This window comes from Vigna umbellata, chromosome 1 (genome assembly GCF_029865625.1).
Source record: "Vigna umbellata cultivar VRB3 chromosome 1, Vumbellata_1.0, whole genome shotgun sequence".
Taxonomy (NCBI): domain Eukaryota; kingdom Viridiplantae; phylum Streptophyta; class Magnoliopsida; order Fabales; family Fabaceae; genus Vigna; species Vigna umbellata.
In genome coordinates, this window is record NC_142165.1 from 48859298 (window position 1) to 48886495 (window position 27198).

Sequence of the window (27198 nt, forward strand, 5' to 3'; positions counted from 1 at the left end):
TTGTAATAATGTTAGATTATTACAAAAGAAAACGTAGGATTATAACGGTCAAAACTTTAATTGCTAACAGCAATGTTCATATTCATTTTATTAAGTGCTCCAACGGCAAAATATTTAATGGCTTTTATTGATTTTATTCTTTCCTAACTCTATAAATAGAAAGTTTTTCTCCCATTCCAAAAACATCCCAAGTCAGTCTTCTCTCCTTTTCTTTTCTTCTTTTCCTCTTCTAAAATTATTCTGGGTTTATTCTTATACTCTCTTTAGAGTTCCTTGTTCCTTGCTAGTTCTGAGATCCTTAGAAATTCTGAGAAGTTCCTGTTGTATCCTGGGGGCTTGCGCAATACACCGCGGATAAGTCCTTAAGGACAGTGATCTACACGTCTCAGGAAATTGCGGTTTGAGTATTAGTCATTATTTTTACTACAGCAGCTAAGAACATGTGTCTTCCTGGAAACAAGTTTCTTATTCTAGAATCATATAATTGTGATGCATTGGATTTCATACGAAACCCAAGTTTTTCTTTCATTTTTTTGTTGTATTTTATCTTTTATAATACGTGAAGATTGTTATAAAAACTCTTATAAATAGTCTAAGAACCTAAAAATATATATGTATATATTAAAAGAGGATGGGTGAAAACATTATTAAGAAAAAGGAGAGGGGCTTTTTATTAAAAAGAAAACAGTTTTATAGTTTTTGCTAAACTTTTAAAAAAAGAAGCTGAACTCATTTTCTTAAAAGTGTTTCTCTCTCGAGAAAGCTTCTTCTTCTTCTACCTTCTTTCTAATCTCCACACTGCACCAGCCATTGCATTGTCATTTAGGTGGCGTCCCTGCGTTCCCAGAGTTGGGAGCTCCGTTTTGAACCGAACGTTTTCTTCATTCCTATTGGTAAGTCGTTTTCCCCCTTCTCCTCCACTGTCTTTGAATCTAGGGCATGCCACTTTACTGGTTGCATGCAGCTGGTAGCTTTTCCCTTTAGTTCCTTGTTCATTCTAGCTCTAAGAGTTGTACTATACCCAATTTGGTGGTTTGTGGTCCTGTTGAACTTGTTTCTGTGCGAGGGTTACTGTTTTGGAGCTTCTTCTAAAGTGTTGTACTTATAACCACCAAGGTAAGGGGAGCTAGTTCTACTCTTGATTTTACTGTGTGGAGTGAATGCATGATAAAATTTGTAGTGGTATGTTGTGGAAGCATGAACTTGGTTCTAGTTAAACTTGAAATACATGTATGGAAGTGTGTGTTATGTGAATTTGGTGATTGATGGATATAAACTGTTTGGAATGACTTAGAATGATGAAATTGTGTATGTTGAAACTGTTTTGGCATGAAAATTTTGTGGTAGTGTTGTTAGAAAGGAAATCAAGTGTCTTTAGGGTCAATTTTAGGCCATTTTAGAGGAAGTGAGATAGTGATTTTGAGCAAATGAGGTCTGCAGCGTTATTGGACTGTTGGGACAGTTTTATCCACTATATTGTGACTTGTTTGAGTCACTAAATTGGTCAAAATTAGTGAAAAGAGGTAAGATCGGGTTTTGGGTCTCTAAGTTGGGAAAAATTGGTGTTTTAGAGTTAGAAAGGAAGTGTGGTGGTCAAATTTAGAGTTAGGCATTCTTAGTGATCCTAGTCAGTTTAGGTAACTTAGGTAGGTCATGTGTGACTTAGTAGGCATGTTTAAATAGTTAAAAACCAACTCCAAGTTGTAGAATTGAATTTAGACCTCTAGGTTGATAAAATTGAAGTTGTAGAACCTAAATCAATGCATAAACACTTTATAATAATGTTAGAAAGGATTAGAATTGTTTAGGTAAGTTTAATTTAGCATGAAAGTTGATTTATGAGTGGTATAAGTTCACCAAAATGATTAGAATTGTAAAGGGAGTTAGAGTTGCTCAATTATGCAGACAAAATTCGCATAGCGCACAAGGGGGGTGCGCTGAGCGAATTATGTGTGGCAGATTGAGTGTTTTCGGTGTTTTTGATGTTTTGGGAGTTCTGAACGTCCGTTTTGGACGTTCTTTAGTTCGTTCTGGGGGTTTTTGACCTTTCCGAAGTCATTTGTGAGGGTCTCTAAGCTGTTTGAATTACTTAAGTATTGATAATTACAAGTCCTAAAGAAATTTGTGTTAATAAGTGATGGTTTTGTGAAAGTATGTAATGTATGAGTTGTTTTATGACATGATTGATGTTGTATGATGGTGTATGGGTTTGGTATGAGACAATATAGTAAGAATGCACTTGAATGACTATGAAATTTTATGTTTGATGAATCAAAGTGGTTTATGAGGTACATTATTGATCCAAGAGGAATATCATGTGATTTAAAGTGGTCGGATTGAATATGAAATTAAGATCTCTCAGTGGGATCAGTTAATGTATTGAATGAATGTGAGAGGCTTCCATATGGGGGGTTATCCCTAACACTCCAACGGTCTTTCATTCTCACTTAGAGAGGATTCACGCGTGTGGTGGGAGTAGTGGGAGGTCCTAGGGTAGGCGCTATCACTGAAGGTCTATTCTGCGGTAACGGACTAGCCTTGTGTATGGTCGGGTGGAACCCCTCGGCAAGGGCTTTGCAAAGCAGTAGGGGCCATCACAAGTGCACAACCCGCCCCAGCTCTACATACATTCTATGTCCGGACGTGTCTAGGAGTCTTAACATGATAGGATGCTTGCTTTAATGAGTTTTGTGAAATAAATATTTATGTTTATGATGACTTACATGTTTATGTGTGTATGGACGTTCTTGGAAATGCTAGATTGAATTGAAATGATTTGTATGTTGTTTGAGACCTAGCTCACCCTTGCATTGTATGTGTTGCATGTGTTTGTTTTCTCCCTTGCGATGATCATCCAATCCTTTGGATGTGAGCAGTAGGTGATGATGTACCATTGGAGCAAACTTTGGAGGTTGAAGAAAACCCAGTCCCTAGTACTTAGGCCTTCTACTAGTAGCACTTAGTTGATTAGCTTGTTATTTTGAAAAACTCTTAGCTTTTATTTTATATAGTTCGACACTTTTGGAAAACTTTTTAGGTCTCTTTAAAATTTCAATAGCCTTATATTTTGGAGAACTTTGAAAATTTGTACTCAAGTTTGATTTCGTTTTAATTCCCTCTATCTTTTGGATGACTGTATACATATTTAAATACTATTATCTTTATCTCTCAACTGCTTTTACATATTATAATAGTTGAATCCTATTATATTATATGTGTATATGATATTTTGGGATGTCACAAATAGTATATAGCTTCTCTTTCAAATTTATTGACGGGTTATTGCAACAAATTTGTTGAGTGAACTTGTTGCAAGGAGTCCTATTCTACAGGAATAAACCTTCTCAGCTATAGTCGCAAAGGTCACGAAATTTGGTTTTGAAGGTTATGTGTCTCTTTGGTAAGTCATGAAAACTTGGCACCATGGCAACCCTCCTCCACCTCCCTCTATCAATACATGCCATGTTCTTCTCTCTTGTTTTTCCATTTTCTTTTCTCATTTTATTATTCTCGGTTTAGTAATTTATTATTTTTAGAGTTCTTATTAATTTTAATATTTTTAAAAGATTAAAAAACGTTCCTCTCTCTTATATCTTAGAAGACTAGGCTTCAAAAATCAAGTTTTGTTCGTTTTTTTATCAGTATATATATATATATATATATATATAGTAGGAAATGTAAATGTGAGTTTAAATTGCAGATTGAATAAAAATAAGAAAATAAAATAAATACATAAGATTCTTAACCCAGTAACTTAAAGTTTTGGGTAAGACTTAGTCATATGGTCATATGGTCGGACTCAACATAGTCATATGGTCATATGGTTGGACTCATATTAGTGTTGGTGTTTGTGTAGTAAACCTCCGCCTTACAACATCTCTTTGGTCTCTCATCTTGCTTTCTGTCCACAAATACCGAAATCTACTTTTTCAATCCCAATGGCTTCCGCAGTGTTTGTGAGTTTCAACGATGAAGACACACGCGACATCACAGCTTTTGTTCTTGATCCTCTCAGAAGTAGAGGCATCCAAGTCTTCGTTAAAGGTGAATCCACAACTTTTGACCTGTTTCAAGCGATTCAACGCTCTCGCCTTTTGATCGTGGTCTTTTCCAAGAACTACGCTTCCTCAATTTGCTGTTTGCGTGAATTAGTGGCGATCATCAATGTTGTTGAATCTTCTCCGAGGATCGTTCTGCCTATTTTTTTTGGTGTCCATCAATCTAACGTGCTGTTTCAGAATGGATGTTATGTGCAAGTTTTTTCCAAACACGAAGAAAGATTCAGGGAACACAAGCAGAGGATGGAAGAAGTGCAGAGATGGAGAGAAGCTCTCACACGAGTGGCCTGTTTCCCGGGTTGGCATATGAAAAATGCGTAAGTATTCCGTTCTTGTGTCCTCAAAGATCTTAATTTATTTTGCATATGTTTCATCATTTCTTAGTCAATCATATTTATAATTCTTGTATGCAGTTACTACTTAAAAATTGAAAACTACTATTTATTATATTCTACTGTACAAGTACTTTCTGGTTTGCTTCTCTTGGGTGTCAATTTGACATTCTTCATTTTTTTTAATATTTTCAGGAAAGGAGTTGAAGTTCGTGGTTTTATTAACTATGCAGTCGATATTTTGAATCGTGAATTTTCAACTCCTCAAAATGAAACAATATTGAATAGATATGGAAAATTTGAAGATATTGTTCAATATAAAGATGGAGATGAAGTTTCATACAAGGAGCTGCGAGGTTTGATTAGGTTAAGGGATTTTATCAGCCTCGTGTTGACTTATCCAGTGAAGTTAGAAGAGGACGGTGTATTAAGATCCTGGATTAGTGCATTTCCTGAATGGAAAGCTCAGTTATTTTCCACTGATGGTTTTCCTGGGATTTGTAAACCATGGAGTCTATTAACCGAGAAGGCACTGGGATGCATGAAAGGATTCATGCCAGTGGAAATAATGGCTGAAATAGAAAGTGGCGAGAGATCCCTCTTCAACCGCCATAATGATGTAATACCAGAAGGCCTTCTCCCCCTAAGTGTTGATCTCGCAGTTGACCAACTAATTCAAACTTTGTTTTCTGGAGATTACTGTGCGCGCTATATCAGATTGTTGACCAGAAACTCGTCTGAAAAAGAATCTGTAGTAAACAAAATACATACAGCCTTGGAAGCTAAACACAACATGTTTGGAAATGACCAAGATTTTCTGATGGCCGTATGGATCAATGCCTTAACATGTGAGACTGATGCGGAGGTTCACGTTCAAGAAGAAATCAATAAGATCATGGTGAGTATTTCTATGACAGAAGGTGACGACATGTTAACTACACTAGACACTGACAAAAAGAAGAGCAGCAATAGGCTGTTGGTGATTGTAGTGGATGCAGATAGCAACAGGAAGCTGGACCTCCAAAAAGTGCAATTTCCAAGTGGCATAGTGGTGTTGATAGCAACTGAGTCTTCAACACAAGCGATGAAGGATGATGACTTTGGAATTGCATGCACAATGGATTTGAATATTTGGACCCAGGATCATATGTTGCCTTGGAAACTCTTCTATACGTATGTGCGAAGTTGTATTAGCTGTAGCACAGTGGATTCATCAATGACCATTCAGAAAATAGCGGTGGAAATAGTCAAGAAAAGCCATGGCCATCTTCTTGCCATTGTCCTTGTGGCAAAACATCTTAGGTATGTGAAAGATGATAAATACTGGGAGCTTGTACTTGACAAATTAAGCAACCCGAATCCTTTCTATGATTATCAAGATTGTGACCGAATTGGCATCAGTAGAGTCATGGTCAATGCATTTGTAAATATTATTTGGGAAGACATCGATGATGAACTAAAGCTTTGCCTCCAACTCAGTTTACCTGTTCACAACATTAAGAATGGGGTGAGAGATGATATCTTGGTTTCTTATTGGGCTAATACATTACGATACACACAAGAGCTTGGTGAATACAAGAGACAGTTACAATATTACCTCGAGGAGCTTCTAGACTGTTTTCTCTTGTTGAAATTTGAAAGTAGAGATGTCTGTTTGCCAATAGAAACCTATGATATAATTAAATCATTACAAATCTCAAAACCTTCCATCATATGGCATGGTGCATTAGGATTGACGGATATTGGACAATGGCATAGTCTTATTCAGATAGAATTGGTTAACAATAAAATATGTGAACTGCCACAATCACCAGACTGCCCCAAACTCAAAGTGTTGTTGTTGCAGGGCAATGCTGATTTATTGGATATCCCTGATTCATTTTTCGACCACATGCCTCTACTTCAACACTTGGACTTATCCTACACTAGTATAAGGGATTTGCCCCCTTCTCTCGCCAAATTGATGCAACTTAAGAAACTATATCTTAAAGGTTGTGATCTCTTCATGGAAATATCCCCGCAAATTTTTCAGCTGAAGAATCTTGAAGAGCTTGATCTTCACGGGACTTTGATAACGCATTTGCCAAAAGACATTAGAGAATTGATCAACCTGCAACGCCTAGTCCTATGCTTTGATGCATACCATCATGTACTTAGTCGTGGTAAAAAGGGCAAGCAGATTTTTAACACAACGATAATTCCTCCAGGAGTGATATCAAATCTTACTCAGTTGAATTATCTAAGCCTTGACGTCGACCCTGAAGATGAGCAATGGAGCGAGAACGTTAATGGTGTCTTGATGGAAATTTTGGGACTAGAGAAGTTGAAGACGGTGAGCATATATGTTCCAAAGGCTGATCTCTTGGAACTCATACCGGCCAAAAAATCTCTCAATTTCCGATTGGTTGTTGGTCATCACATGCGGCGTCTAATATCCCGTGTAACACCTGAACTAGAGACAAAATTCAAACATTTTGACCATAGCATGAAGTTTGTTAATGGTGTAAATGTTCCCAATGGAGTAAAGATGAATCTTGGTCGCTTCAAGGCTTTGTACCTTGACCGACATATGACCATCAAGAGTCTCTCGGATTTCAATTTGAACAACGTACGCAGGTTGAAAGTTTGCATATTGGCGGAATGTAATGAAATGGAAACAATTGTCGATGGTGATTATTCACCTGATGAACCTTTTTCTCTAATGTTGGAGTTGTTGAGTGTATTTTATATGAAGAATTTAAGAAGCATTTGCCAAGGGTGTGGTCCCTTTTCCTACTTAAAGTATATGGCATTGCACACTTGCCCCATGTTAACTACTATCTTCACCTTACGTACTTTTATCAGCCTTCCCTTTTTGGAAGAGATTCATGTTGAAGACTGTCCAAAAGTAACCACCCTAATAAGTGATGACTCACCAAAACGTAAACCAGCGTTTTTCCTGCCGTTGAGAGTGATGTCGCTTCTTTATCTTCCCAACTTGGTGAATATTTTTAATGGCCTGCGTGTTGAACATGTTTTAGAAGAAATGATTTTTTATTGTTGCCCAAAACTCCAAAGTCTTTCCAGATCGGAGTTACCATGGGAATATTTGAAGTTCATCAAAGGAGAAAGCATGTGGTGGGAAGCATTGGAATGGAGTGTATCAGAGTGGGGTTATGCTGGTCGACCCAAATTCTTTGAGCAATTTTTTAAACCAATTAATGTGGAGGCTGACATGATGAACCCACCAGCTGCACAACTAAATAAATATCTCGGCGGAATGTATCAGGTAATTTTTACTTATCCTCTTTTTTCAAATTTCATTGTGTTGTAGATGTGTTGGAATCTTCCCTGACTCAGAACATCTTTATTGAAGCTCATACATATAATTATAAGATTAATGTTTGGATCTTACATAAAATTAACACCAGGGTCTTGAATAAGATCCAAGAGTTAAGTCATAGGAAAATAATACCTTTCCTATTTTGGAAATATATATATATATATATATATATATATATAAATCAAGAATCAAATAAAACATTTCTTGGAGTGCAAGTTTTATAATACCTTTATATTATATTAGAGTAAAAATTGAAAAATGATCTTTAGGAGTGATGTACCACAGTGAAATTCAAAAAAATAAAATTAAAACCTTATACAATGATCCTCAAACAAAAAGGTATTGTGATGGATGGTTTTCAATATATTCCTTGATTTTTTTCTATTATGTAAATGTATGAACAAATTCATAAATGGGGACATCTTTCTCATCTTCCTAAAAATACTTAAAAGATTAATGATATATCAATTTATTAGATTAAAAATATTGTTTAATATAGTTGGAAAATCGTCAGGATTATGGGATTAAATTAATTTTTACATTATGTAGCTATGTAATTGTAAGGACGGTGTTTTGCCTATTAAAAAAGTGAATATGATAAAAAAAATAGTCGTTTTTTTTATATTTTTAAAAATATGGTTAATAAATGTTTTAGTATCAAGCAAACTTAAAGGTCATTCTTTAATGTAAAAGACCCTGGGCATTCGAAATACTTTATCTGGGAAGCCGCAAGATCAATATTTTCATTTCCCAACTTGTACCGAACTAAATTGTGAGTTTGGTTACCTTTGAGAGTCCTAATGGCGTGTGAATTGAGTAGTAAATGAATTTGTGCATTTTCCTAAGAAGCAACTTATAGGGGAGAAGTAAGCAAAGATAAGAAATAGAAGGTTACTTGCTTGGAAAGTGGAGTTACTCTCTCTCCCTCTACAAACTTTTCACACCAAAGCTCGAAGAGATTGAAATGTTTATTTTAACCCTTTTGTTTTTCATTCAAATAATTTCTTACTCCGTCTTTTCTCTCTCTACCTAACGGAACATATATATGACAGTAGATCAATTTTACATAAATAGTTTGAGAGCAAAATATGGAGCAGTCATCAATAATGGTCATTTGTGTCCACAATAGCAGCCTAAGTAGCGACTTATATATATATATATATATATATATATGCTTATACCAATTTCTCACATCACCACATTTGTTAAAATTGGTATATTAATAGCAAGACTATCTTTTAATGTGCGTATTAAAATCAAGCCATTACAGCTATGAGGACCAAAATTACTCAATTTTCAAATGTACGGATAAGATGGAGCTATTCAAAATTACTCGAACTATAGGAATCAAAATTTTTCGCACATTAAACAAAATAAACAAAAGTGGAACCAAGTTAATCTCTTTTTTTTTATGAAGAAACAAAATTAACTTCACAGCAATTCTTCTTGGTGCTTGCTGAATTGTGTCAAATTCTTTTCTTGCTTCAACTTAATTAAGTTTAGAGTTTTAAATAAACAAGTCTGTTCATATTTATCTTTCTACCCATCAAACTATAACCTTTTGTATAACTCTACAATAATTAATTTTGCTTCTGTGATCATACCCTCTGAAATTCATCTTTTGTATTTAATTACTTAAATATCTTCGTTTCAGGGAGTTTCAAGCTCTACCGAGTTGATGACGAAGTTACATTTAGAAACGCCTCGTTTGTTGCCTTCAACCCCATTTCCGTTATCGGACAGTAAAGAAGGTGAAGCCCAAAAGCGGAAAGCCGTTATTGAGCCAATAGTAGTACCACCGTTGTTAAGAAGGAAACCAAACCAGGTTTGAGATGCCTTTCTTATTCGTGATTGATTGTTTTTTGTTTTCGTTCTTGTATGCATGAGTTGGTTTTCTCGCATTATAAAAGCATGTTTGATAAACCTGTAAAATTATATTTGGAGAAATCATCAAGAAAGGCAATGTAATATTTAGTACCATTAGAAGCAGCAACAGGGGAGGGTCCCCATATGTCAACAAAAACAAGTCCAAGGGGTTTAGTGTAGACAATAGTAATAAAGGGTAATTGCTGAGACTTAGTAATAGCACACGTGTATCATAAAACATATTTGTAAGAAATATTACACAAAATAATAGTTTTGGCAGAGGCATGACCAAGCTGGGAATGCCATAATTGAAACAATGATATTATAGTTTGAAGATTAGTATCATGAGCACAAGGCTGACAAGTTGATTGAAAAGATGGAAAAACATATAACCCATCTTTAATTTTCCTTGGAGGATTATCTCCTTGGTGTGCTGAGTTTTAACAAGACAGTGGTTAAGAAATAATACTTAGATTCTTGGTGATAGTAGGGACATGTAAAAGATTATTCAAGAGATCAGTTTTAGGCATGTGTGAGTGACGAAAATAAGTTGTGTCGGATATGCATATCTGTGCCATTACCTATTTTCACAACATCAGTGCTACTGTAGGCAGTCATTTTGCTGAAAACGGTGTTGTCACATGGGTAATGTTATGCGAAGCACTACTATCGGGACACCACAGTGGATCACAGAGAGTGGAAGGAGTGCTCAGTATAGAAGGCTCGCCATCACCTTGAGCTGAAGGAAAAAATAGAGAGGAGTTAGTAGTGATATTGGAGGATGAATCAATGTCATACCTACGCCAGCATTCTTGCCACAAATCTGACACTGGATTTTGGAAGTGTGGAATTGACCAGAATTAGAGGAGTTCGAGGATCTTTTGACATTGGATTTGAATCCAGTGGATTTCTTGTTGGAAAAATTTGTCCGATAATTCGTGCGAGCTGTGCCACGATCACTGTTATATTGGTAATTGTTTTTCTTGTTGTTTTGTCTTGATTGAGAAGAAAGGTGCTGCGAAACTTTGTAATATTGGCTTGAATTAGTTGTTGGTCAGCAAAGCTGTGTTTCTCAAATCGGTCTTCTTGGACGAGTAAGAGGGCTTTGATATCTTCAATGCTGTACGGATCAATCCGAGACATAAAAGAAGTGATAAACCCAACATATTCATTAGATAAGCCCTCCAAAATAACTTCAATGTGGTCATCAGTGATGATCGGTGCTCCAATGGCAGCAAGAGTATCTACAATTTTCTTGATATCAAGATAATATGTAGTGATAGACCGATCCTTGGGGTTTTCTCATTGAAGTTTGAGTTTCTGGATCTTTGCACGTGTGTGAATGGCATAATATACACAAGCTTTGTCCAAATCTGATTGGCAATGTGATAAGTAACAACAAATATAGAACTGAATGGAAATGAAAATTTCCCTGTATTATTTCTGAATCAAAACAAAGAGGGTAATGATGATCCTCTTCCCAACTCCCAGTCTAGAGTTTTTGTTTTTTCCTCCCAAAATACCAACCACCCATAAAGATTACATAAAACTACCTCTTATCCTCTCTATTCTCTCCAAAACGTCAAAGATCCCTACATTCCTTCCAAAAGCCACATAGGCAATTCTATTAGCAACAAAATCAATGTGTGTGTGCCTGTGGTTCCCATGCAATGGATTTCCACTTCTTCCTCTCATAAACATGTTGAACCTTCCTCTTCTAATTCTTTGATTGTGCCACATTGTCAAGACCTATCTTGGTTAGCATCCGGGTAGTCATTGAAGCTAAGAGCCAGGCAACAAGAAGCTGATCTTGTTGCTCATGATTAAGAAATTCAACACCATTATTGCTATTGATGACATTTGCAAGGGTGTTGGAAAAATCTTTTTATTGGAGATTCCACGTTGATTAGAAATAAAACCAAGTTATAATATATAAGCTTAATATCTATTTTAGTCTTTAGTTTTGTTCAAAGTGGTCATCAACTTTTTTGGACATTCAAAAAGTGGTCTCAATTTTTATTCAATTTAGTCATTTTCTTTGATGGCGTCTAAATCGTTAAGGGCACACATTAGTCATTACTGAATGAGGTGTAAGTCTTTTGACATACATGGCAATTTCCCAATGAGAGACTACTATCACGTGATAGTTTCATCTTTCACCCAAAATTAGGATTTTAATGTGGCGGTGTCTGTTGTTTGAAGATGGAGGCATGAGAGACCGTGGGATTTGGGATTTTTTGGTTTGGTCTTCTTTCGATTCATAGGTTGCTCGCAATGGAGAAGATGACAGACAATGTTGTGCATGATGACAACTAGGTTACGTCGCGGTTTGGAAAGGGAGATTTATGGTGGTGCAAATTAACATTGCGATTTGGGATTACAAATTTAGGATGTGATTCGCAATTTTGGGTGCTCTCGATTTTGGGGTCTTCCTTTCTTTTCCGATTTGGGGCTTTCTAATTTGTAGGTTCAAACAAGATGCTGGTTCTGTGATGGTTGTTGACGGTATAAATGAAGGTTGATTGCTGTGGGTATAGTGGTTCACGGTGGTTGACAGAGTGACATTGTGATTTTTGCTGCAGGTTGCTCGCGGTGGTACTCACGGTGACGAGGAAGGAGATGTAAGTGGTTGTTGTGGTGGTCAAACAATGGTGGCTTGGGACACTACCCCGATGTGGTTCGTTGTTGGTGGGTGGTGGCGTGATTCTAGGTGGTGTTGTGGTTCACGGTGTTTGATGAAGAACAGACTCGCGATGGCTATGGCGATTTGGTCTTTGGTGGCATGATGATGAATAATAGTGGCTTGTGGTGACTCTGTGTTATTATGTGGTGGTTAACGAAGATGGAAGGTGTAGGGATAGCAAATTGTCGGTGACAGTGGAAGGAAACCATGGTGATCTGATGGTGGATAGGGTTGTGGGTGGTGAGGGATTGAAGATGATGAGGTGGATAGAGATAATAGGCATCCACGTTAGAAAAAATGGGTCACGTCATTCACAGATGGCTCATGTGGACACTGTGTCGTTAACGATTTAGATGTTGTCAGGGAAAAGGACAAAATTGAACAAAAATTATAAAAATTGGGACCACTTTAAATGCTAAAAAAAGTCGAGGACGACCCTGAACAAAACTGACGAAAATAAGGACCAAAATAAATATTAAGTCTAGTATATAAGGACCAAAAAAAATATTAAGTCTAGTATATAAGTGGGTGTAAACCTTACCTTACAAACGACTTTTGTGAGGTTGAGTTAGACGCCTACTTTTTAACATGGTATCAAAGTCATGTATTATATCCTACCAATTTTTGATAGTGTCACCCACTATCGGGAAATTTATTATTTGTTGGATCTATCATGCCACCTATTGTCGGGTCATTATTGTCCACTCATTAATGTATAGTCCTACATTTGAGATGTATATGTTTTAACGTGAAAGGGTGTGTTAGAGATCTCATATCAACTAAAGATAAGACTAGATTACAAAGAGAGAAGATAAATGTAAATATCGACTAAAGATAAGACTAGATTACAAAGAGAGAAGATAAATGTAAATAACACAAGAGCCTAAATATATGGTCCATCAGAGATTACCTATTCTGCTAGTCAATATTTATAATTTTTTCATTAATAATTTATAATAACCACCCTTGCTAATCAAGGTTCATGATTCATCAACTACACTTCCTAGAAGTTTCGCTTTTAATCTCGAAATAAATATAAAGTAGAATTGGCTAGTCTTTAATTACAAGGAATCCAAAACTCATTAAACGATAAAGGTTTAATGTCTCAATAGGTCCCTATTTTCGTTCAGAATCTCAAATAAGACCCTTTTTTTTTTTGCGTTTCAATTGGGTCCTTATTTTTGTAAAATTGAATCAAATAGGACATTTCCATCAAATTGATCAGACGGCGTTAAGTATTGTGTCACCTAGCATGCTGACATTGTTGTTTTAACACACGTGTCATTAAAAACGTGAGTGAATTCTATTATTTTAAATTTTGAATTAAAAAATTAAGTTAAAAGAGTGGAAATTCACTTACAGAAAGGGCAAAGTTGGAAATTCAATTACAAAAAGCCCCATTCTCTGCAATTGAGATATGGAAATGAAATTGGGGAAAAAAGTGGAAATTTAATTACAGAAAGCCCGATTCAACTCCTCCTGGGTTCACTTTAAGCTCATGGACTCCATGGAGAAAGGTCCCTCTCCTATCAAACCCGAACACGATTCCGATAGTGACAACGATGACAACGACAACGACGATGATCAAGATTTGTACCAAGAGATCAACCAGAACGGCTACACTCGAAGCTTGAACAGGTTGTATAGGAATGGGTTTCCGGGTTTCGGTGCCGGTGGGTTTAGGATTCAAATTCCCACCGGAATGCCCCCTGCTCAACCCGGGTCTGGCTCCAAGATCTTTGGGAAGGTTGGGAATCAAAAATTCAGCCCTAATTTGAATAAAAACCCTAGCCCTAATTCTAATTTTGGGAAAAAGAGAGAGAGACTCGGTTAGGGAGGTGGTGGCTGCTATTAAGGTTTTAGGAGATGGATTTGTGAGGATGGAACATACGAAGATGGAGATGGCGAGGGAGATGGAAACTAAGCGCATGGAGATGGAATGAAGCGCAGTGAGATGATTCTGGAGAAGAAGAAAAAGGCGAGATGATTCATGGAGATGGAAACTAGGCCTTTGCCAAGGCAGTTTCAGAAAAGAAGAAGGCGAAGACTATGTCTTCCCCTCAGCAGGTAAAAGAAGAAAGTCAAAATTCTCCAAATTGCAGAGAGAATGGGGCTTTCTGTAATTCAATTTTCAAATTTGACAACTTTGTCCTTTCTGTAATTGAATTTTCACTCTTTTAGCTTAATTTTTTAATTCAAAATTTAAAATAATAGAATTCATCCACGTTTTTAATGACACATGTGTTGAAACAACACTGTCAGCATGTCAGGTGACACAATACTTAACGCCGTCTGATCAATTTGATGGAAAGGTCCTATTTGATTCAATTTTACAAAAATAAGGACCGAATTGAGACATCAAAAAAGAGATGTCCTATTTGAGATTCTGGACGAAAATTAGAAACCTATTGAGACATTAAACCAACTATAAAAGAGAGATATATGTGATTTACATAGATTGTTGTTTAAGTTTAATAAATAACACATTTATGAGGATTGCTTCTTCCTTTTTATTTCCTTTCTTAGAAACATGCATAAATTTTATGTCCATAGCCACGTTCAATGTTTAAAGTTTAATTGAGTCTTAAATACTAATTTAGATTTTATTTTGATTGAGTTTATTTAATAAGTTTAATTTAGACTTAAATACTAATTTAGTCTTTATTTTGATTAGATTTATTCAAATGTGGTCATTTTTTTTTATAAAATTTCAATTTTCGTTATTTTTTTATTAATTTAATCTTTTTTACTAATGAGTCAACAATGAACATGAGATACTCTGTTCACAAATTATTAATTATTTCAATACATTAAAAAAAACTAAATTAACAAAAAATAACTAAAATTTGAACCTTTTTAATTATGAAAAAAAAATCAAATGGAATAAATTCAATGAAAATAGAGATTAAAATAATATTTAAGCCTTTAATTTAATATAATTTGTCAAATATAAGTTTATATATCTTTACTATTTAGAAAATATTATTTTATATTTTATCGATTACATAATTGTTAATCAAAATTTTGTTATTAAGTTTTATAAAAGTTTACTTTTAATAATTACATGAATAAATCATTCAAATTATTTTTGTAACACAGTTTATGTGTAGTGATTTTAATTTTAAAGATCCACTTTCAACTGTATCAATAACATAAATTACAAGTATCATGAATAATAATTTATAGATAATGCATGTATATGAAGGAAATTGTAATCTTTTAAATGATTAACATTTTTAGTGAAATATTAACTCCTTTGTCTATTCTTATTCCAATATCTTTAGTTAGAAATAAATCAGTATTTTCAATATTATAGTACTAAGTACTATGTAGGACTTAAGTCTTTCAACTTTAATACAATATTCTTTTCAACCAATCTTCGTCGAAAGTTTCCAATTGGCCAATTAATTCAATTTTGAAACTAGTCTTAATAACAAAAAAGAATAATATATATAATTTACAATAATAATAAAGTTTAAAAGCTAGTAAATGAAATTAAAATATTTTTCAGAAAATATAAATCTTTTGCTGTCCAGTTTTTTCTCTCTCTTATTCAGTTTTTATTTGATGATTTGTTGAACTTGTTCTTTCTTTGTGGACCTTATTCATATACTTTTCATAACATAGGAATCTAATGTTTTCATTTTTAAAACCGGATACTAAAGAGAAATTCACCTCTTTAACATGGGGACGAAGTAAACATTTAAGACTTTAATTTAATAAATGTTGTTGTGAGTATTGCAAAAGACCCTTTTTTGTCCCATATTACTTAGACTACATTCTTTTAAAGAGTTTATATACTAAGAAACTTTTAGTGACAAAAGAAGCATGTCTCACACTCATAAAGGTGTGGACCTTATGCACATTTCAGTTTAAATTATGTCAATCCAAATTTCCCTCCTTGCACGTGCAATAAGCATTAAAGCCTATGGTTACTGGATTCATGGGGGTTTGCTACTGTGTGGAACAAAGGAGCATAACAAACTTGGAAACCAATACATTGTTTTATTCTTCTTTGAAAATATATTATAAAATTTCATGACATATTGAATAGTCTGATGAGTATTCTGGTTTTTATTTTTTGGAATGACAATTAATAGGATCGTGAAGCTGTGAAAATATTGATACATAATGATCAGAGTTTAGATGATGGATTTACCTGGAGAAAATATGGGCAGAAGGACATTCTTGGATCTAAGTATCCGAGGTTAGTTAAAAGCTCTGTATTCATTTGCCTTTCTCTTGTTATGTTTAATTAATATTTTTCGTAGGATAAGCTTATATAATCTCCATTTGATTTGGCTGTGATAAAAAAGGTTCAACCATTTCTAGCTTATTGACCTACATGAATAATTTGGTACTAAAATGAATTAAGGTGAGTTAAAAAAGATTTAATTGTTTTAAATGTAGATCAAACTTAAACTGGCTTACTTAACTCACATGTAAAACAGATTTGAGTTGGTTGAGTTACGACCACCAATAACCCTTTATTATTTGTTTATTGTGATAATTTACTACTTTTAATTATGATAGTTTACAAAATTTGATATTTTAAAAATTAGAATGTTGTTTAATAATATTTGAATTATTTAAATATTTAATTAATTTGCTTATCTAATTATATAGATTCACTTAATTTTTCAACTGTTATCTTTATCATAATTGTTAGGGTAAACATTATTGCAATGATATAAATATATAAGTTAAATCAATTAAATATATAAAATAAATTAAGAGAATAAAATATCTGAGTCAACCCATCTATCAATTTATTTTAGATCAAAGTAAGTTATAAAATTTGTAACTTACCAAAAGGTACACTAAGTTAAACTGACTTATTCCTCAATGTTTTTAAAATGGCTTGCAGTTCCTAAATTTGTCTACAGGACCATATTTGAAATTTGTTATATAAATTTTCATCTGGAACGACTCCTATGAAACCTGAAAGGTAGAATGACATGCAGATACAATAATTAAAAATATATTAATCTCAATGGCGCGTACTGTTTCAAGGATGAATCATCCCAAAACTTCAGGCCACTTGGTGCAGAACATGAATAATGAATATCGTTGAACGTTAACAAGAAATATAATTGAATTATCATATATAAATAGATGAAATTTCATTTCATAAATTAGTTTTGGGAGCTTGAATATATTATTTACTACAACTGTCCCAATGTATAAAACAAAACGGCTTCTATTAATACATTTATTTGCTATACTAACTTTGCCCGTCTAATGTTTATATTAAGAACATATAAAGAAGATATAGTTTTACCGAAAAATTGACAACTACTGGTTTGCACTGCAGATCATATTACCGCTGCAATGAACGTGGGTGCAAAGCAACAAGACAAGTTCAAAGGTTAGATGGCGACCAAAGAACGATTGAGGTAAATTACATAGGAACTCATAGTTGCCCCCGTAAACAGGATTTGATCGCTGAAAGTGGAGACATAAAAGTATTACAAGATTTTCGGGGAAAACCAGATTCTCCATCATCTAGCAACAAAAATGCTATCATTGTTTTGAAGGAAATACCAGAAAATAGAGAAGTATCAGCTGAACGAGGAGTCTCAGCTGAACGAAGAGTCTCAGATGAACGAATGAACGAAGAGTATCAACTGAACTAGAAAAACTCGCTGAACTAGAAGAACTAGCTGAAGAACTCAAAAGTCTCAGGTCCACCTTTAGAAGATGATCGATAATATATGTGTTTAAATATAAAAATGATGTAAAAAACTGTAAAAAAGTAAGGTATAATAAATAGTAACTTATAGTTGTACTAATAAACACAAATATCATCTTAAAGATGAATGATTACAATAATTACTCTAATATCACATTGTAAATAAAAATTGATATTATGAATAGTTAAAATCAAGAATTATAAATGATAAGATATTGAACAAAATATTTGATTTTGTCTCACTCCCCCTTAAATTAACAGTAACATGCTAAAAAGTTGAATCTTGTATGAGTGAGAGGTTTATTCAAATTGTCTGCAATTTGATCAATAATAAGAATATAGGCCAGTTACTTCATTTTGTAGGACTTCGTCATGTAGTGCACATTTATTTCAATGTGTTTATACCGTACGTGCGTGACTATATTACAAATAATTAACTTGGTACTTAGGTTATTACACAAAATTGGTTTTCTAAGCATGAGTAGTTTTAGTTTTGTCAATAAATATTTAATCCAAGTTATTTCGACTATAAGGTCAGCCAAGACTCTTCTGTGCTTGATTGTGACATTACCTTTTGTTTTTCGGAGACTAAGAAACAAGAGTTTCTCTAATAAACATATTATCCTACCATTGATTTTTTGTCATCAATACTAGTTTCCCAATCTGTATTAGAATACCTCATGAATATTTGAGGGTTTTATGTACAGACATAAGTTCATTTTGCCTTGAAGATATCTTAAATTCTTTTTATTCCTTGCCAGTATCCACGGTAGGGGTGCTTATATATTGATTGACTTTGTTGACAGCAAAGGTAATGTCTAGCCTTGTGTTGGTCAAATATTGCAATGCACATGTACAAAGTAGCATTGGTCATTGGTTCCCCTTTTGTAGTGAATTGTCCTAAGTCTTTCAGAGAGAAACAACATTCAGTTGATGGATGAATATTTCTAAGCACCAGTGGTTACTTCCTATTACATTAATGTCATTAACATATATGAGAAGGAATGTGATATGATTTGTACCTCTAAGAATGAATAAAGAAGAATCACTTTTGGTGTTTTGAAAACCCCAACTTAGAAGAGTGTCTCTTAGTCTATCAAACCAAGCTCTTGGTGCCTGCTTCAAACCATATATGACCTTGGACAATCTACATATATAATCTGATTTGGTTGAGTTTATGTAGCTTTCAAGTTGATGCATAAAAACTATTTACCTCATATTTCTATTTAGGAAGGCATTATTTATGTTAAGTTGCATAACATCCTAATTGAAATGTACTGCAATGACTAGTGTATTTTTGACAGCGTTGGACTTGACAACAGGACGAAAAGTTTCATCAAAGTTTATGTCTATTGTTTGTTGAAAACCTCTCGTAATAAGTCTTACTTTTTTCTTCTTTTGATTGAACCATTTGCTTTATACTTGGTTTTGATGTTTCCTTGACCCTTGAATGAAACTAATGTCCAAGTTTGATTAGATATTATAGTCTTGAATTTAGTGTCCATGGCTTCTTTCCATTCTAGCTTGATTAGGGTTTCCTTAACATTTCCTAATTCTTTGTCATCTTCATGAACTTTTGTCAATCCGATGTATGGTTGTTTAGGTTTCTAAATTCTAGCTTTTCTTGTGTTACCATCCAATGAGTGTTGGTATTGGGTTGATGACTTCACTTTGATTGTTGTTTTCTACTGACTCTGCTGAGGTTGAACCTTCTTCTTGACTTTCTCTTGGTGTATTGTTATCAGTAAAGATTCACCCATATTTTCTTCATTTGTACTAGTGTTGGCAAGACTATCACCTGTGGTTTCTTCTTGATGACTTGTAGTATTGTTGTTTGGTTCAAGAGTATTATTGATAGTGCTACTCGCAAAGTAATTAGGAAGCAAAATTGACAGGTTCAATTAATTCTTTTAAAGAATTTCTTGTGTCAATGAAACCTTCATGAAAAGGGAAGTGCTTCTCATTGAAAATCACATGTCTTGAGATGAAAATTCTCCTATGAGAATTAATGCATTTGTATCCTTTGTGTGAATTATTGTAACCAAAAAACACATACCTAGTTGTATGAAACTGAAGTTTATTTTGATTGTACGGTTTGAGACAAGGATAACAGGCACACCCAAAAGGTTTCAAGTTTGCCTAGTCAGGTTCTTTCTTGTAAACCCGTGAGTATGGACTTTTGTTTGGATTTATTGATGATGGTAGTTTATTGATTAGGTAAACAATAGTTAAGAAGGCTTCCCACCAGTGGTGTAGGAACATTTTGGCTTGTGCTAATAGGGTTAAGCCAAGTTCAACAACATGTCAGTGTTTTCTCTCAGCCTTGCCATTTTGTTGAGAGGTGTAGGGATAAGACATTCTAAATATAATTCTTCATTATGAGACAATCTTTTGAAAAAAATTAAATTTATCACCTCCATCACATATGACTTTAATTTTTTTATTAAACTCATTTTCAACCATAGCTTTGAAAAAGGTGAAGACATGTATAGTTTCTGATTTTTGCTTTTAAGGTAAAAATCTATGTCAACGTACTAAAATCATCAATAAAATAAACATATTATTTAAATCTAGATGGAGATAGAGCAGGAACCCAAACATCATTATGAATTAACAAGTTTCACAAAATGTGAACGAGTAAATAAACTATGTTTTCACGTTAAATTAAAAAATAAAATATTTTTATTTAAATTATTCATTTAATTTATGAATTTATAGTGGTCTATCAACCTTTGATTTATAAAAAAAAAAAAAATGAGTCGAGTTAAATTGATTATTTTTATCTCAACTTGTACCGAACTAAATTGTGAGTTTGGTTACCTTTGAGAGTCCTAATGGCGTGTGTAGTAAATGAATTTGTGCATTTTCCTAAGAAGCAACACTTCCAGTATATAGGTGAGAAGTAAGCAAAGATAAGAAATAGAAGGTTACGTGCTTGGAAAGTGGAGTTACTCTCTCTCCCTCTACAAACTTTTCACACCAAAGCTCGAAGAGATTGAAATGTTTATTTTAACCCTTTTGTTTTTCATTCAAATAATTTCTTACTCTGTCTTTTCTCTCTCTACCTAACGGAACATATATATGACAGTAGATCAATTTTACATAAATAGTTTTAGAGCAAAATATGGAGCAGTCATCAATAATGGTCATTTGTGTCTACAATAGCAGGCTAAGTAGCGACTTATATATATATATGCTTATACCAATTTCTCACATCACCACATTTGTTAAAATTGGTATATTAATAGCAAGACTATCTTTTAATGTGCGTATTAAAATAAGCCATTACAGCTATGAGGACCAAAATTACTCAATTTTCAAATGTACGGATAAGATGGAGCTATTCAAAATTACTCGAACTATAGGAATCAAAATTATTCGCACATTAAACAAAATAAACAAAAGTGGAACCAAGTTAATCTCTTTTTTTTTATGAAGAAACAAAATTAACTTCACAGCAATTCTTCTTGGTGCTTGCTGAATTGTGTCAAATTCTTTTCTTGCTTCAACTTAATTATGTTTAGAGATTTAAACAAACAAGTCTGTTCATATTTATCTTTCTACCCATCAAACTACAACCTTTTGTATAACTCTACAACAATTAATTTTGTTACTGTGATCGTACCCTCTGAAATTCATCTTCCTTTCAGGGAGTTTCAAGTTCTACCGAGTTGATGACGAAGTTACATTTGGGAACGCCTCTTTTGTCGCCTTCAACCTCATTTTCGTTACCGGGTAGTAAAGAGGGTGAAGCCCAAAAGCGGAAATCCACTATTGGGCCAATTATAGTAAAACCGTTGTCAAAAAGGAAAATAAAGCAGGTTTGAGATGTTTTTCTTATGATTCCTGATTGATGACTTTTTGTTTACATTCTTATATACATGTTAGTAGTGATGATAGTTTTAGTATTGATTTTCTGATATGCAAATTACTGAACACAAACCAAACCAACTATACAGATTTCTTTAGTATTAATTATTATGTATTAAGTTTAATGATAAATTATATACAATTAATCTAAACCGATGAAAATTTAATAGTTCAGATTTTATTTCAGTTTTCATCCAAACCCATGCATGAATACCTCTACTTTCAACCAATCCAATTAAGGTTCAGATTGGTTTGGATTTAATATTTATTAAGATACAGCTTGATGATGATGATGATGGCTACAACTGGAGGAAGTATGGGAAGAAAAGTGTAGAGGGTAGGGACTCCTCTCGAAGTTATTACAAATGCACACATCCAAATTGTCCTGTTAAGAAAAAGCTGGAGCGATCTTTTGAGGGTCATGTAACTGAAATTATTTACCAAGGAGAGCACAACCATCAGCGTAAGACCACTAAAGGCATCCTAACATCAACTGAGAATTCAGATAGGTTGAAAGAAGAGACGAGTTACTCGGTGATCCAGATGGATCTACAATCTAGTGAGGATGAACATGGGTCTGGAATAAGTGACAGTGAGGAAGTAGGTGATTATGAAACTGAAGTGGATGAACATGATCCCAAGGGGAGGTAAGGGTTTAATTCATATATATAAACCTGTTCATGGTGGGACAATTATTTGGCATTATGTGATTTTGGAATGTTTTATTATTTCGCAGAAACACAAAAGCCAGACTCCAGGATCCAACAAGTGAAGTGGATATCTTGGATGATGGATATAGATAGCGCAAATGTGGACAGAAATTTATCAAAGGCAACCCATATCCAAGGTGATATTGCTTTTCCTCCACATTTGATTGCTTATCATTGTCTATTAACAAAATGGGTTACGCTCTAGCAAGAACAGACAAATTGAGCCACTTATACATACATTTGACTTAACATTGTACCCGACAACTTCCAAGAAACTTGGTTCCCATAATGCTTAGTTATTTCTCATACTCAAATGTGACTCAAATTAGCTTTTGTTGTGATAATTTCGTTGTTATATTATTGATCACAATATATCTGTTTTTTTGTGTGCACTAATGAGGACTAAACTAAACATCATAACAAGTAATCATAAAATAAGAATAACCTTTCCAAAAGCTCAAGTTCAACTTCCTCCAATACCTCTAGCTCAGCCAGTTGAAGAAGGATTGGAAAGGACCCAAACAAACCCCACACAAGCTCCAAAGTCACCTCAGAAATGGACCTTTTAAAATAATGCCATAAGTAAATGAGTTAGAAAAATCAACCCACAAACCAACAATTAAATGCTTGCACTATTCTTTTCAAAAGAAAACATTAATATAACAGCACTTCAGTTCGGGGGTGTTAAAAGCAACCCAGAAAAAAGCAGTTCACCAAAGCAATTATCACAGTTAGTTCAAATTAATAAATAAATTGGTAGAATACATTCAGAGAACAACAAAGTACAAAAATAGATTAATACAGGATAAATAAATAGTAAAGCATCTTCAAGTACAAGCAAAATATGGAACAGACAAAACTTATTGGTTCTTTTCTGGGACATCCATATTTCCTCTGCATTTGTACAAAGGTAAATACAACAGGTCATATTTTTGATAATTTATATCCTGAACTGAACCTGAATTTCACGTGCCCTATAGGGGTTAAATAGGCGCAACTCGAAATTGAACCTTCGAAACTCACATTCAACAAAATACTTGAAAATCAATAGAAACCACATTTTCGATTGTTACCATTTAAACCTTAAATTTGTTAATTGCTTCATTTCGTGAAAACCCTAAAGCATAACATTGTAAAATACCTGATGTTTAACGCTCCTTTCAACTTCAATCTCGGTAAACCCTGATCCCTTTACTGAGAAGAGTGTTCAACCTAGAAGCTTGAAACAGTGAAAGGGAGTGTGAGATAGTGAAAATGAGTATGAAGGAGAGGAAGGAGCGTTTTATTACGTGATTGTGATTGTGGTTGAGTGTGAGTGGTAGAGCGCGCTGGACGAATGTGTTTGCAGTGTGAATCCTTCAAAATCAGTAGCCTTTCGCAGTCACAGTGAAGAAGGATGAACGTGCAATCATGTTAAAAAATGGAGTGACACAGAAATTAGAAACCAGGAAAAGATTTCATAATGGAAAAAACAATCATTTATTAAAAAATATATTTCTAAATGTTATTTTTCGATAATATAATGACAATTAATAATACGAGAATTAAAAATATCATGTTACATTTAAAGTGTGACTAATTCTTAAAATGTGATATTATAAAAACATATTTTTAGTAAATACTTTTAAAATGGCTAGGAAATTGTATATTTATCTAAAGGACCGAATTTAAATTTGTTATTTACATTCTCATCTATAACATTAAAAGACTCCAAGGAAACTTAGAAGGTAGATGAAATGCAGATGCAATAATTCACAATATATTAGTTTCAATGGCATGCACTCTTTATAGGATAAGTCATCCCAAAAGTTTAAGCCATTGGGTGCATGCCATGAATGATGTTCAACACACCGTGTTAATTAGAAGATTAAATTACAGGATCATTAAATCGTGTCATTCGTTTTAGGAAAATCTTAAATAGGTTTTCTTTTTTTTTCGTAACTATTTTAAGAAATTCAATACAATCATATCATTTAGGTTAGTACTATACGTAAACATGTCTTATATATCACTTTATGGTTTTTTAATTTTTTTTTTAATTTTACAAAATAAATACAAATGTGTTATATATCAAATTAATACCGTGTTATACTCACGTTATGATATGATAATGATAATGATAGAGTCTCGTATCATTATCATATATATGTCATTGTTTTAGTTTGCTTCATGTATTTTTATATAAATATTATACAATTTTTTATTAAAATTGATATGTTTATTAAATACTTTTAACAATATTGAATTTATTTATATTTATATTTTACATTAAATCTTATTTAAAATTGTTTTAAAGTTATTAATAGAAAGTAATGTTAATAGAAAAAAAATTTAAAGTTAATTTCAAGTAACAAAATGGTAAGCTTGTTTATCAATTGCATTTCATCAAATTAAATTTATTAACTTTTTCAATTCTTTTAAATAATTGTATATTTTTAAAATGTATAAAATTTTAAGTTGGTTTAAAAATAAAATTTTACAAATTTAAATGTAAAATTTTAAAATAACTTTTGAACAATTTTATAATAAGTTAAAACAAATAAATTTGAAATTTGAAAATAATTTAAAACAAATTTCAAATGTAAAGTGTTTTGAAATTGGTATTTTTTTGAAATTGATACATTCAAATTCGTTGGATTGCAAATATTTTGATGTATCAATTTCAAAACATCCAATAAATTTTAATTTGCAAATATTATCTATAATTATATCCATCAACTAAGGTTGATAATTATATCCTTCAAATAATATTTAAAATTATGCCATCAAATAGACTAAAAATATATTTTTTAATAAGATAAATAATCATAATGTTAATTTCTTTATTTACCTTCTATAGTACTATAGTATAATATTGTGAATTTCTCTATTACCATTTTTGTTTGTGGGAGGTGTTCTCGAGTGAATTTGACGACTACTTCATAAAGAGTTATTTTCTAACAAATTCACTGGATCTAAAGATTTCAAATTATGACGGATGAAAATGCATGTTCCTTTGGTTTAACAAAGCCTCTTTGAAGCTCTCGAAGGTGAATCTAGACTTGATGCATCTATGGTTGAGAAAGACAAGAAAATATTGTTAAAAAGACTCACATATGCAATTGTTCTAAGCCTTAGTAATAACGTGTTAAGGTAATAGACAACACCCCCAAAATACCATAGATGACCTTGTAGCAAGGAATAAATCATTTACTAGTAATAACAAAGAAGATAGAAGAAGGAGGTCAAAGAAAGAAGAACACACCAAAAGGTTTTGTTAAGAGAGGTAAAAGAAAATTACCAACCTATCATGAATCTTGCAAACGGTTTGATGGATCATTTGTATCTAGTGAAACAATTACAGTGGATGATGGTTATGGAAGAAAAAAAAACAAAGAAGTATCAGTTGCATTATATGAAGAACTCGAAGTAATAAAAGCAATGTTAGGAGATTAAAAGTTGTATCGTACACATGTACGGTCTATGCCTTTGGACGGTCAGTCATAAGAACGACGAGACCGAACGATTTGTAGTCCTAGGTAACCTTAAATACAACATCTAATCAAGTTTACTGGTAAGTCTTACTTATTAGGTATTGGGTCGTGATTACAGTTTCGTTAATCATATGATCATCTCGAAACGTATAAATACAAGTTTGAGGTAAAGAGGTACATTATTACATTTATTACAAATTTAAGATTTTACTATGACTCTGATCGGTTATATTACTCAAGTGTTAGAATGTCTTTGACATGTAGACTAACACTACTACAAAATTGAACATAGATAGCACCCAATAGATAGCGCTTTTTTAAATAAGCGCTATCTATAACTATACGGAACAATAGATAGTGCTTATTTAAAAAAACGCTATCTATATACATGACAATAGATAGCGTTTTCTTATAAAAGCGCTATCTATAAATAATTTATATTACTTTTTTACTGCATAATTTGAAATAAAGAAAAAAGAGACCTGAACTTGCAAGAAGAATGCATGCATGGATGTCCAATTATGAGTTAATGGGAAACTGAGGATCCTATTACTCATTTTGGTGGGCTAAGTTGGTGTTTATACTAAGTAATGATAAATTAATTAATTTGATTAATGGTAGGAGTGAATATCTAATATTTTCACCAAAGTAATCAAGAAAGCCATTCATAAAACAAAACATAAAAGGTTTATTAGACTGACTTGAGTGAAGTCTTCAAATTGAATAATAGTCAAACATTAGTTGAATAGGGTTTGAGGCATTTATTTTATAATATTTTATTCTCTCTTTTTTTTTTAATAGTTATCTCACTATATTGGATTATCTATTACAAATTTAAACTTTTAATTTAATAGTTATATATGGTGTTTCCCTTTTTATGATGATTTTTATTCAGGTTGTATACTTGTTGCCTTAAAAACAGTCCTACATACCATTTTCAATAATATAAATTACACACTAGTTAATAACTGTTTTCAAAACTGATTAGAATAATAACTGATCAATAAAATATTTTAAAAGAACAAAACATATATATATATATATATATATATACACACACACACGTGTGTGTGTTATATACTGATAACTTTATTATTATTAACATTACTGTTATTTTATAATAACGATATAATACAATAATAATATGTGAGTCGATGCTTTTACAAATAATTAAATAAGTATTTGTGAATGA

At 33.0% G+C, this 27198-nt stretch overlaps 1 protein-coding gene, 1 long non-coding RNA gene and 2 pseudogenes across 4 annotated transcripts; 3 read left to right on the top strand and 1 right to left on the bottom strand.

Moving 5' to 3' along the window:
- Window positions 1-3856: 3856 nt before the first annotated feature.
- LOC124845332 (disease resistance protein At4g27190-like) lies at window positions 3857-18158 on the top strand. Of its 3 annotated transcripts, XM_047322408.2 has the most exons (5): window positions 3861-4375; window positions 4586-7658; window positions 9367-9537; window positions 16362-16468; window positions 17576-18158. In XM_047322408.2, the coding sequence occupies exons 1-5, from the start codon at window positions 3939-3941 to the stop codon at window positions 17895-17897; spliced, it is 4110 nt and encodes a 1369-aa protein (XP_047178364.2). In that variant the 5' UTR covers window positions 3861-3938; the 3' UTR covers window positions 17898-18158. The 3 variants fall into 3 exon arrangements, with proteins under 3 accessions (XP_087959671.1, XP_087959672.1, XP_047178364.2); XM_088103545.1 differs by lacking the exons at window positions 16362-16468; window positions 17576-18158 and adding an exon at window positions 10189-10905 and having other exon boundaries at window positions 3857-4375; XM_088103546.1 differs by lacking the exons at window positions 16362-16468; window positions 17576-18158 and adding an exon at window positions 10193-10905 and having other exon boundaries at window positions 3857-4375.
- Window positions 10360-15001, top strand: LOC148205579 (uncharacterized; annotated as a pseudogene).
- A 3469-nt stretch (window positions 18159-21627) lies between the features above and the next one.
- Window positions 21628-22626, top strand: LOC148205580 (putative WRKY transcription factor 3 pseudogene; annotated as a pseudogene).
- A 54-nt stretch (window positions 22627-22680) lies between these two features.
- LOC148205581 (uncharacterized) lies at window positions 22681-23986 on the bottom strand. Its single transcript, XR_015783302.1, has 3 exons — window positions 23823-23986; window positions 23675-23752; window positions 22681-23095 (listed from the first exon to the last, which is right to left on the bottom strand). It is a non-coding gene; the product is annotated as an uncharacterized LOC148205581 (long non-coding RNA).
- Between the last annotated feature and the right edge of the window lie 3212 nt (window positions 23987-27198).

What these genes read in the sequence shown, in the direction of transcription:
- LOC124845332 (XM_047322408.2), top strand. Translation starts at nt 3,939, where the DNA reads ATGGCTTCCGCAGTGTTTGTGAGTTTCAACGATGAAGACACACGCGAC. An exon ending in ATCTCGGCGGAATGTATCAG is followed by an intron (nt 7,659 to 9,366) that starts GTAATTTTTACT and finishes TCTTCGTTTCAG; the next exon opens with GGAGTTTCAAGCTCTACCGA. An exon ending in CTTGGATCTAAGTATCCGAG is followed by an intron (nt 16,469 to 17,575) that starts GTTAGTTAAAAG and finishes TTTGCACTGCAG; the next exon opens with ATCATATTACCGCTGCAATG.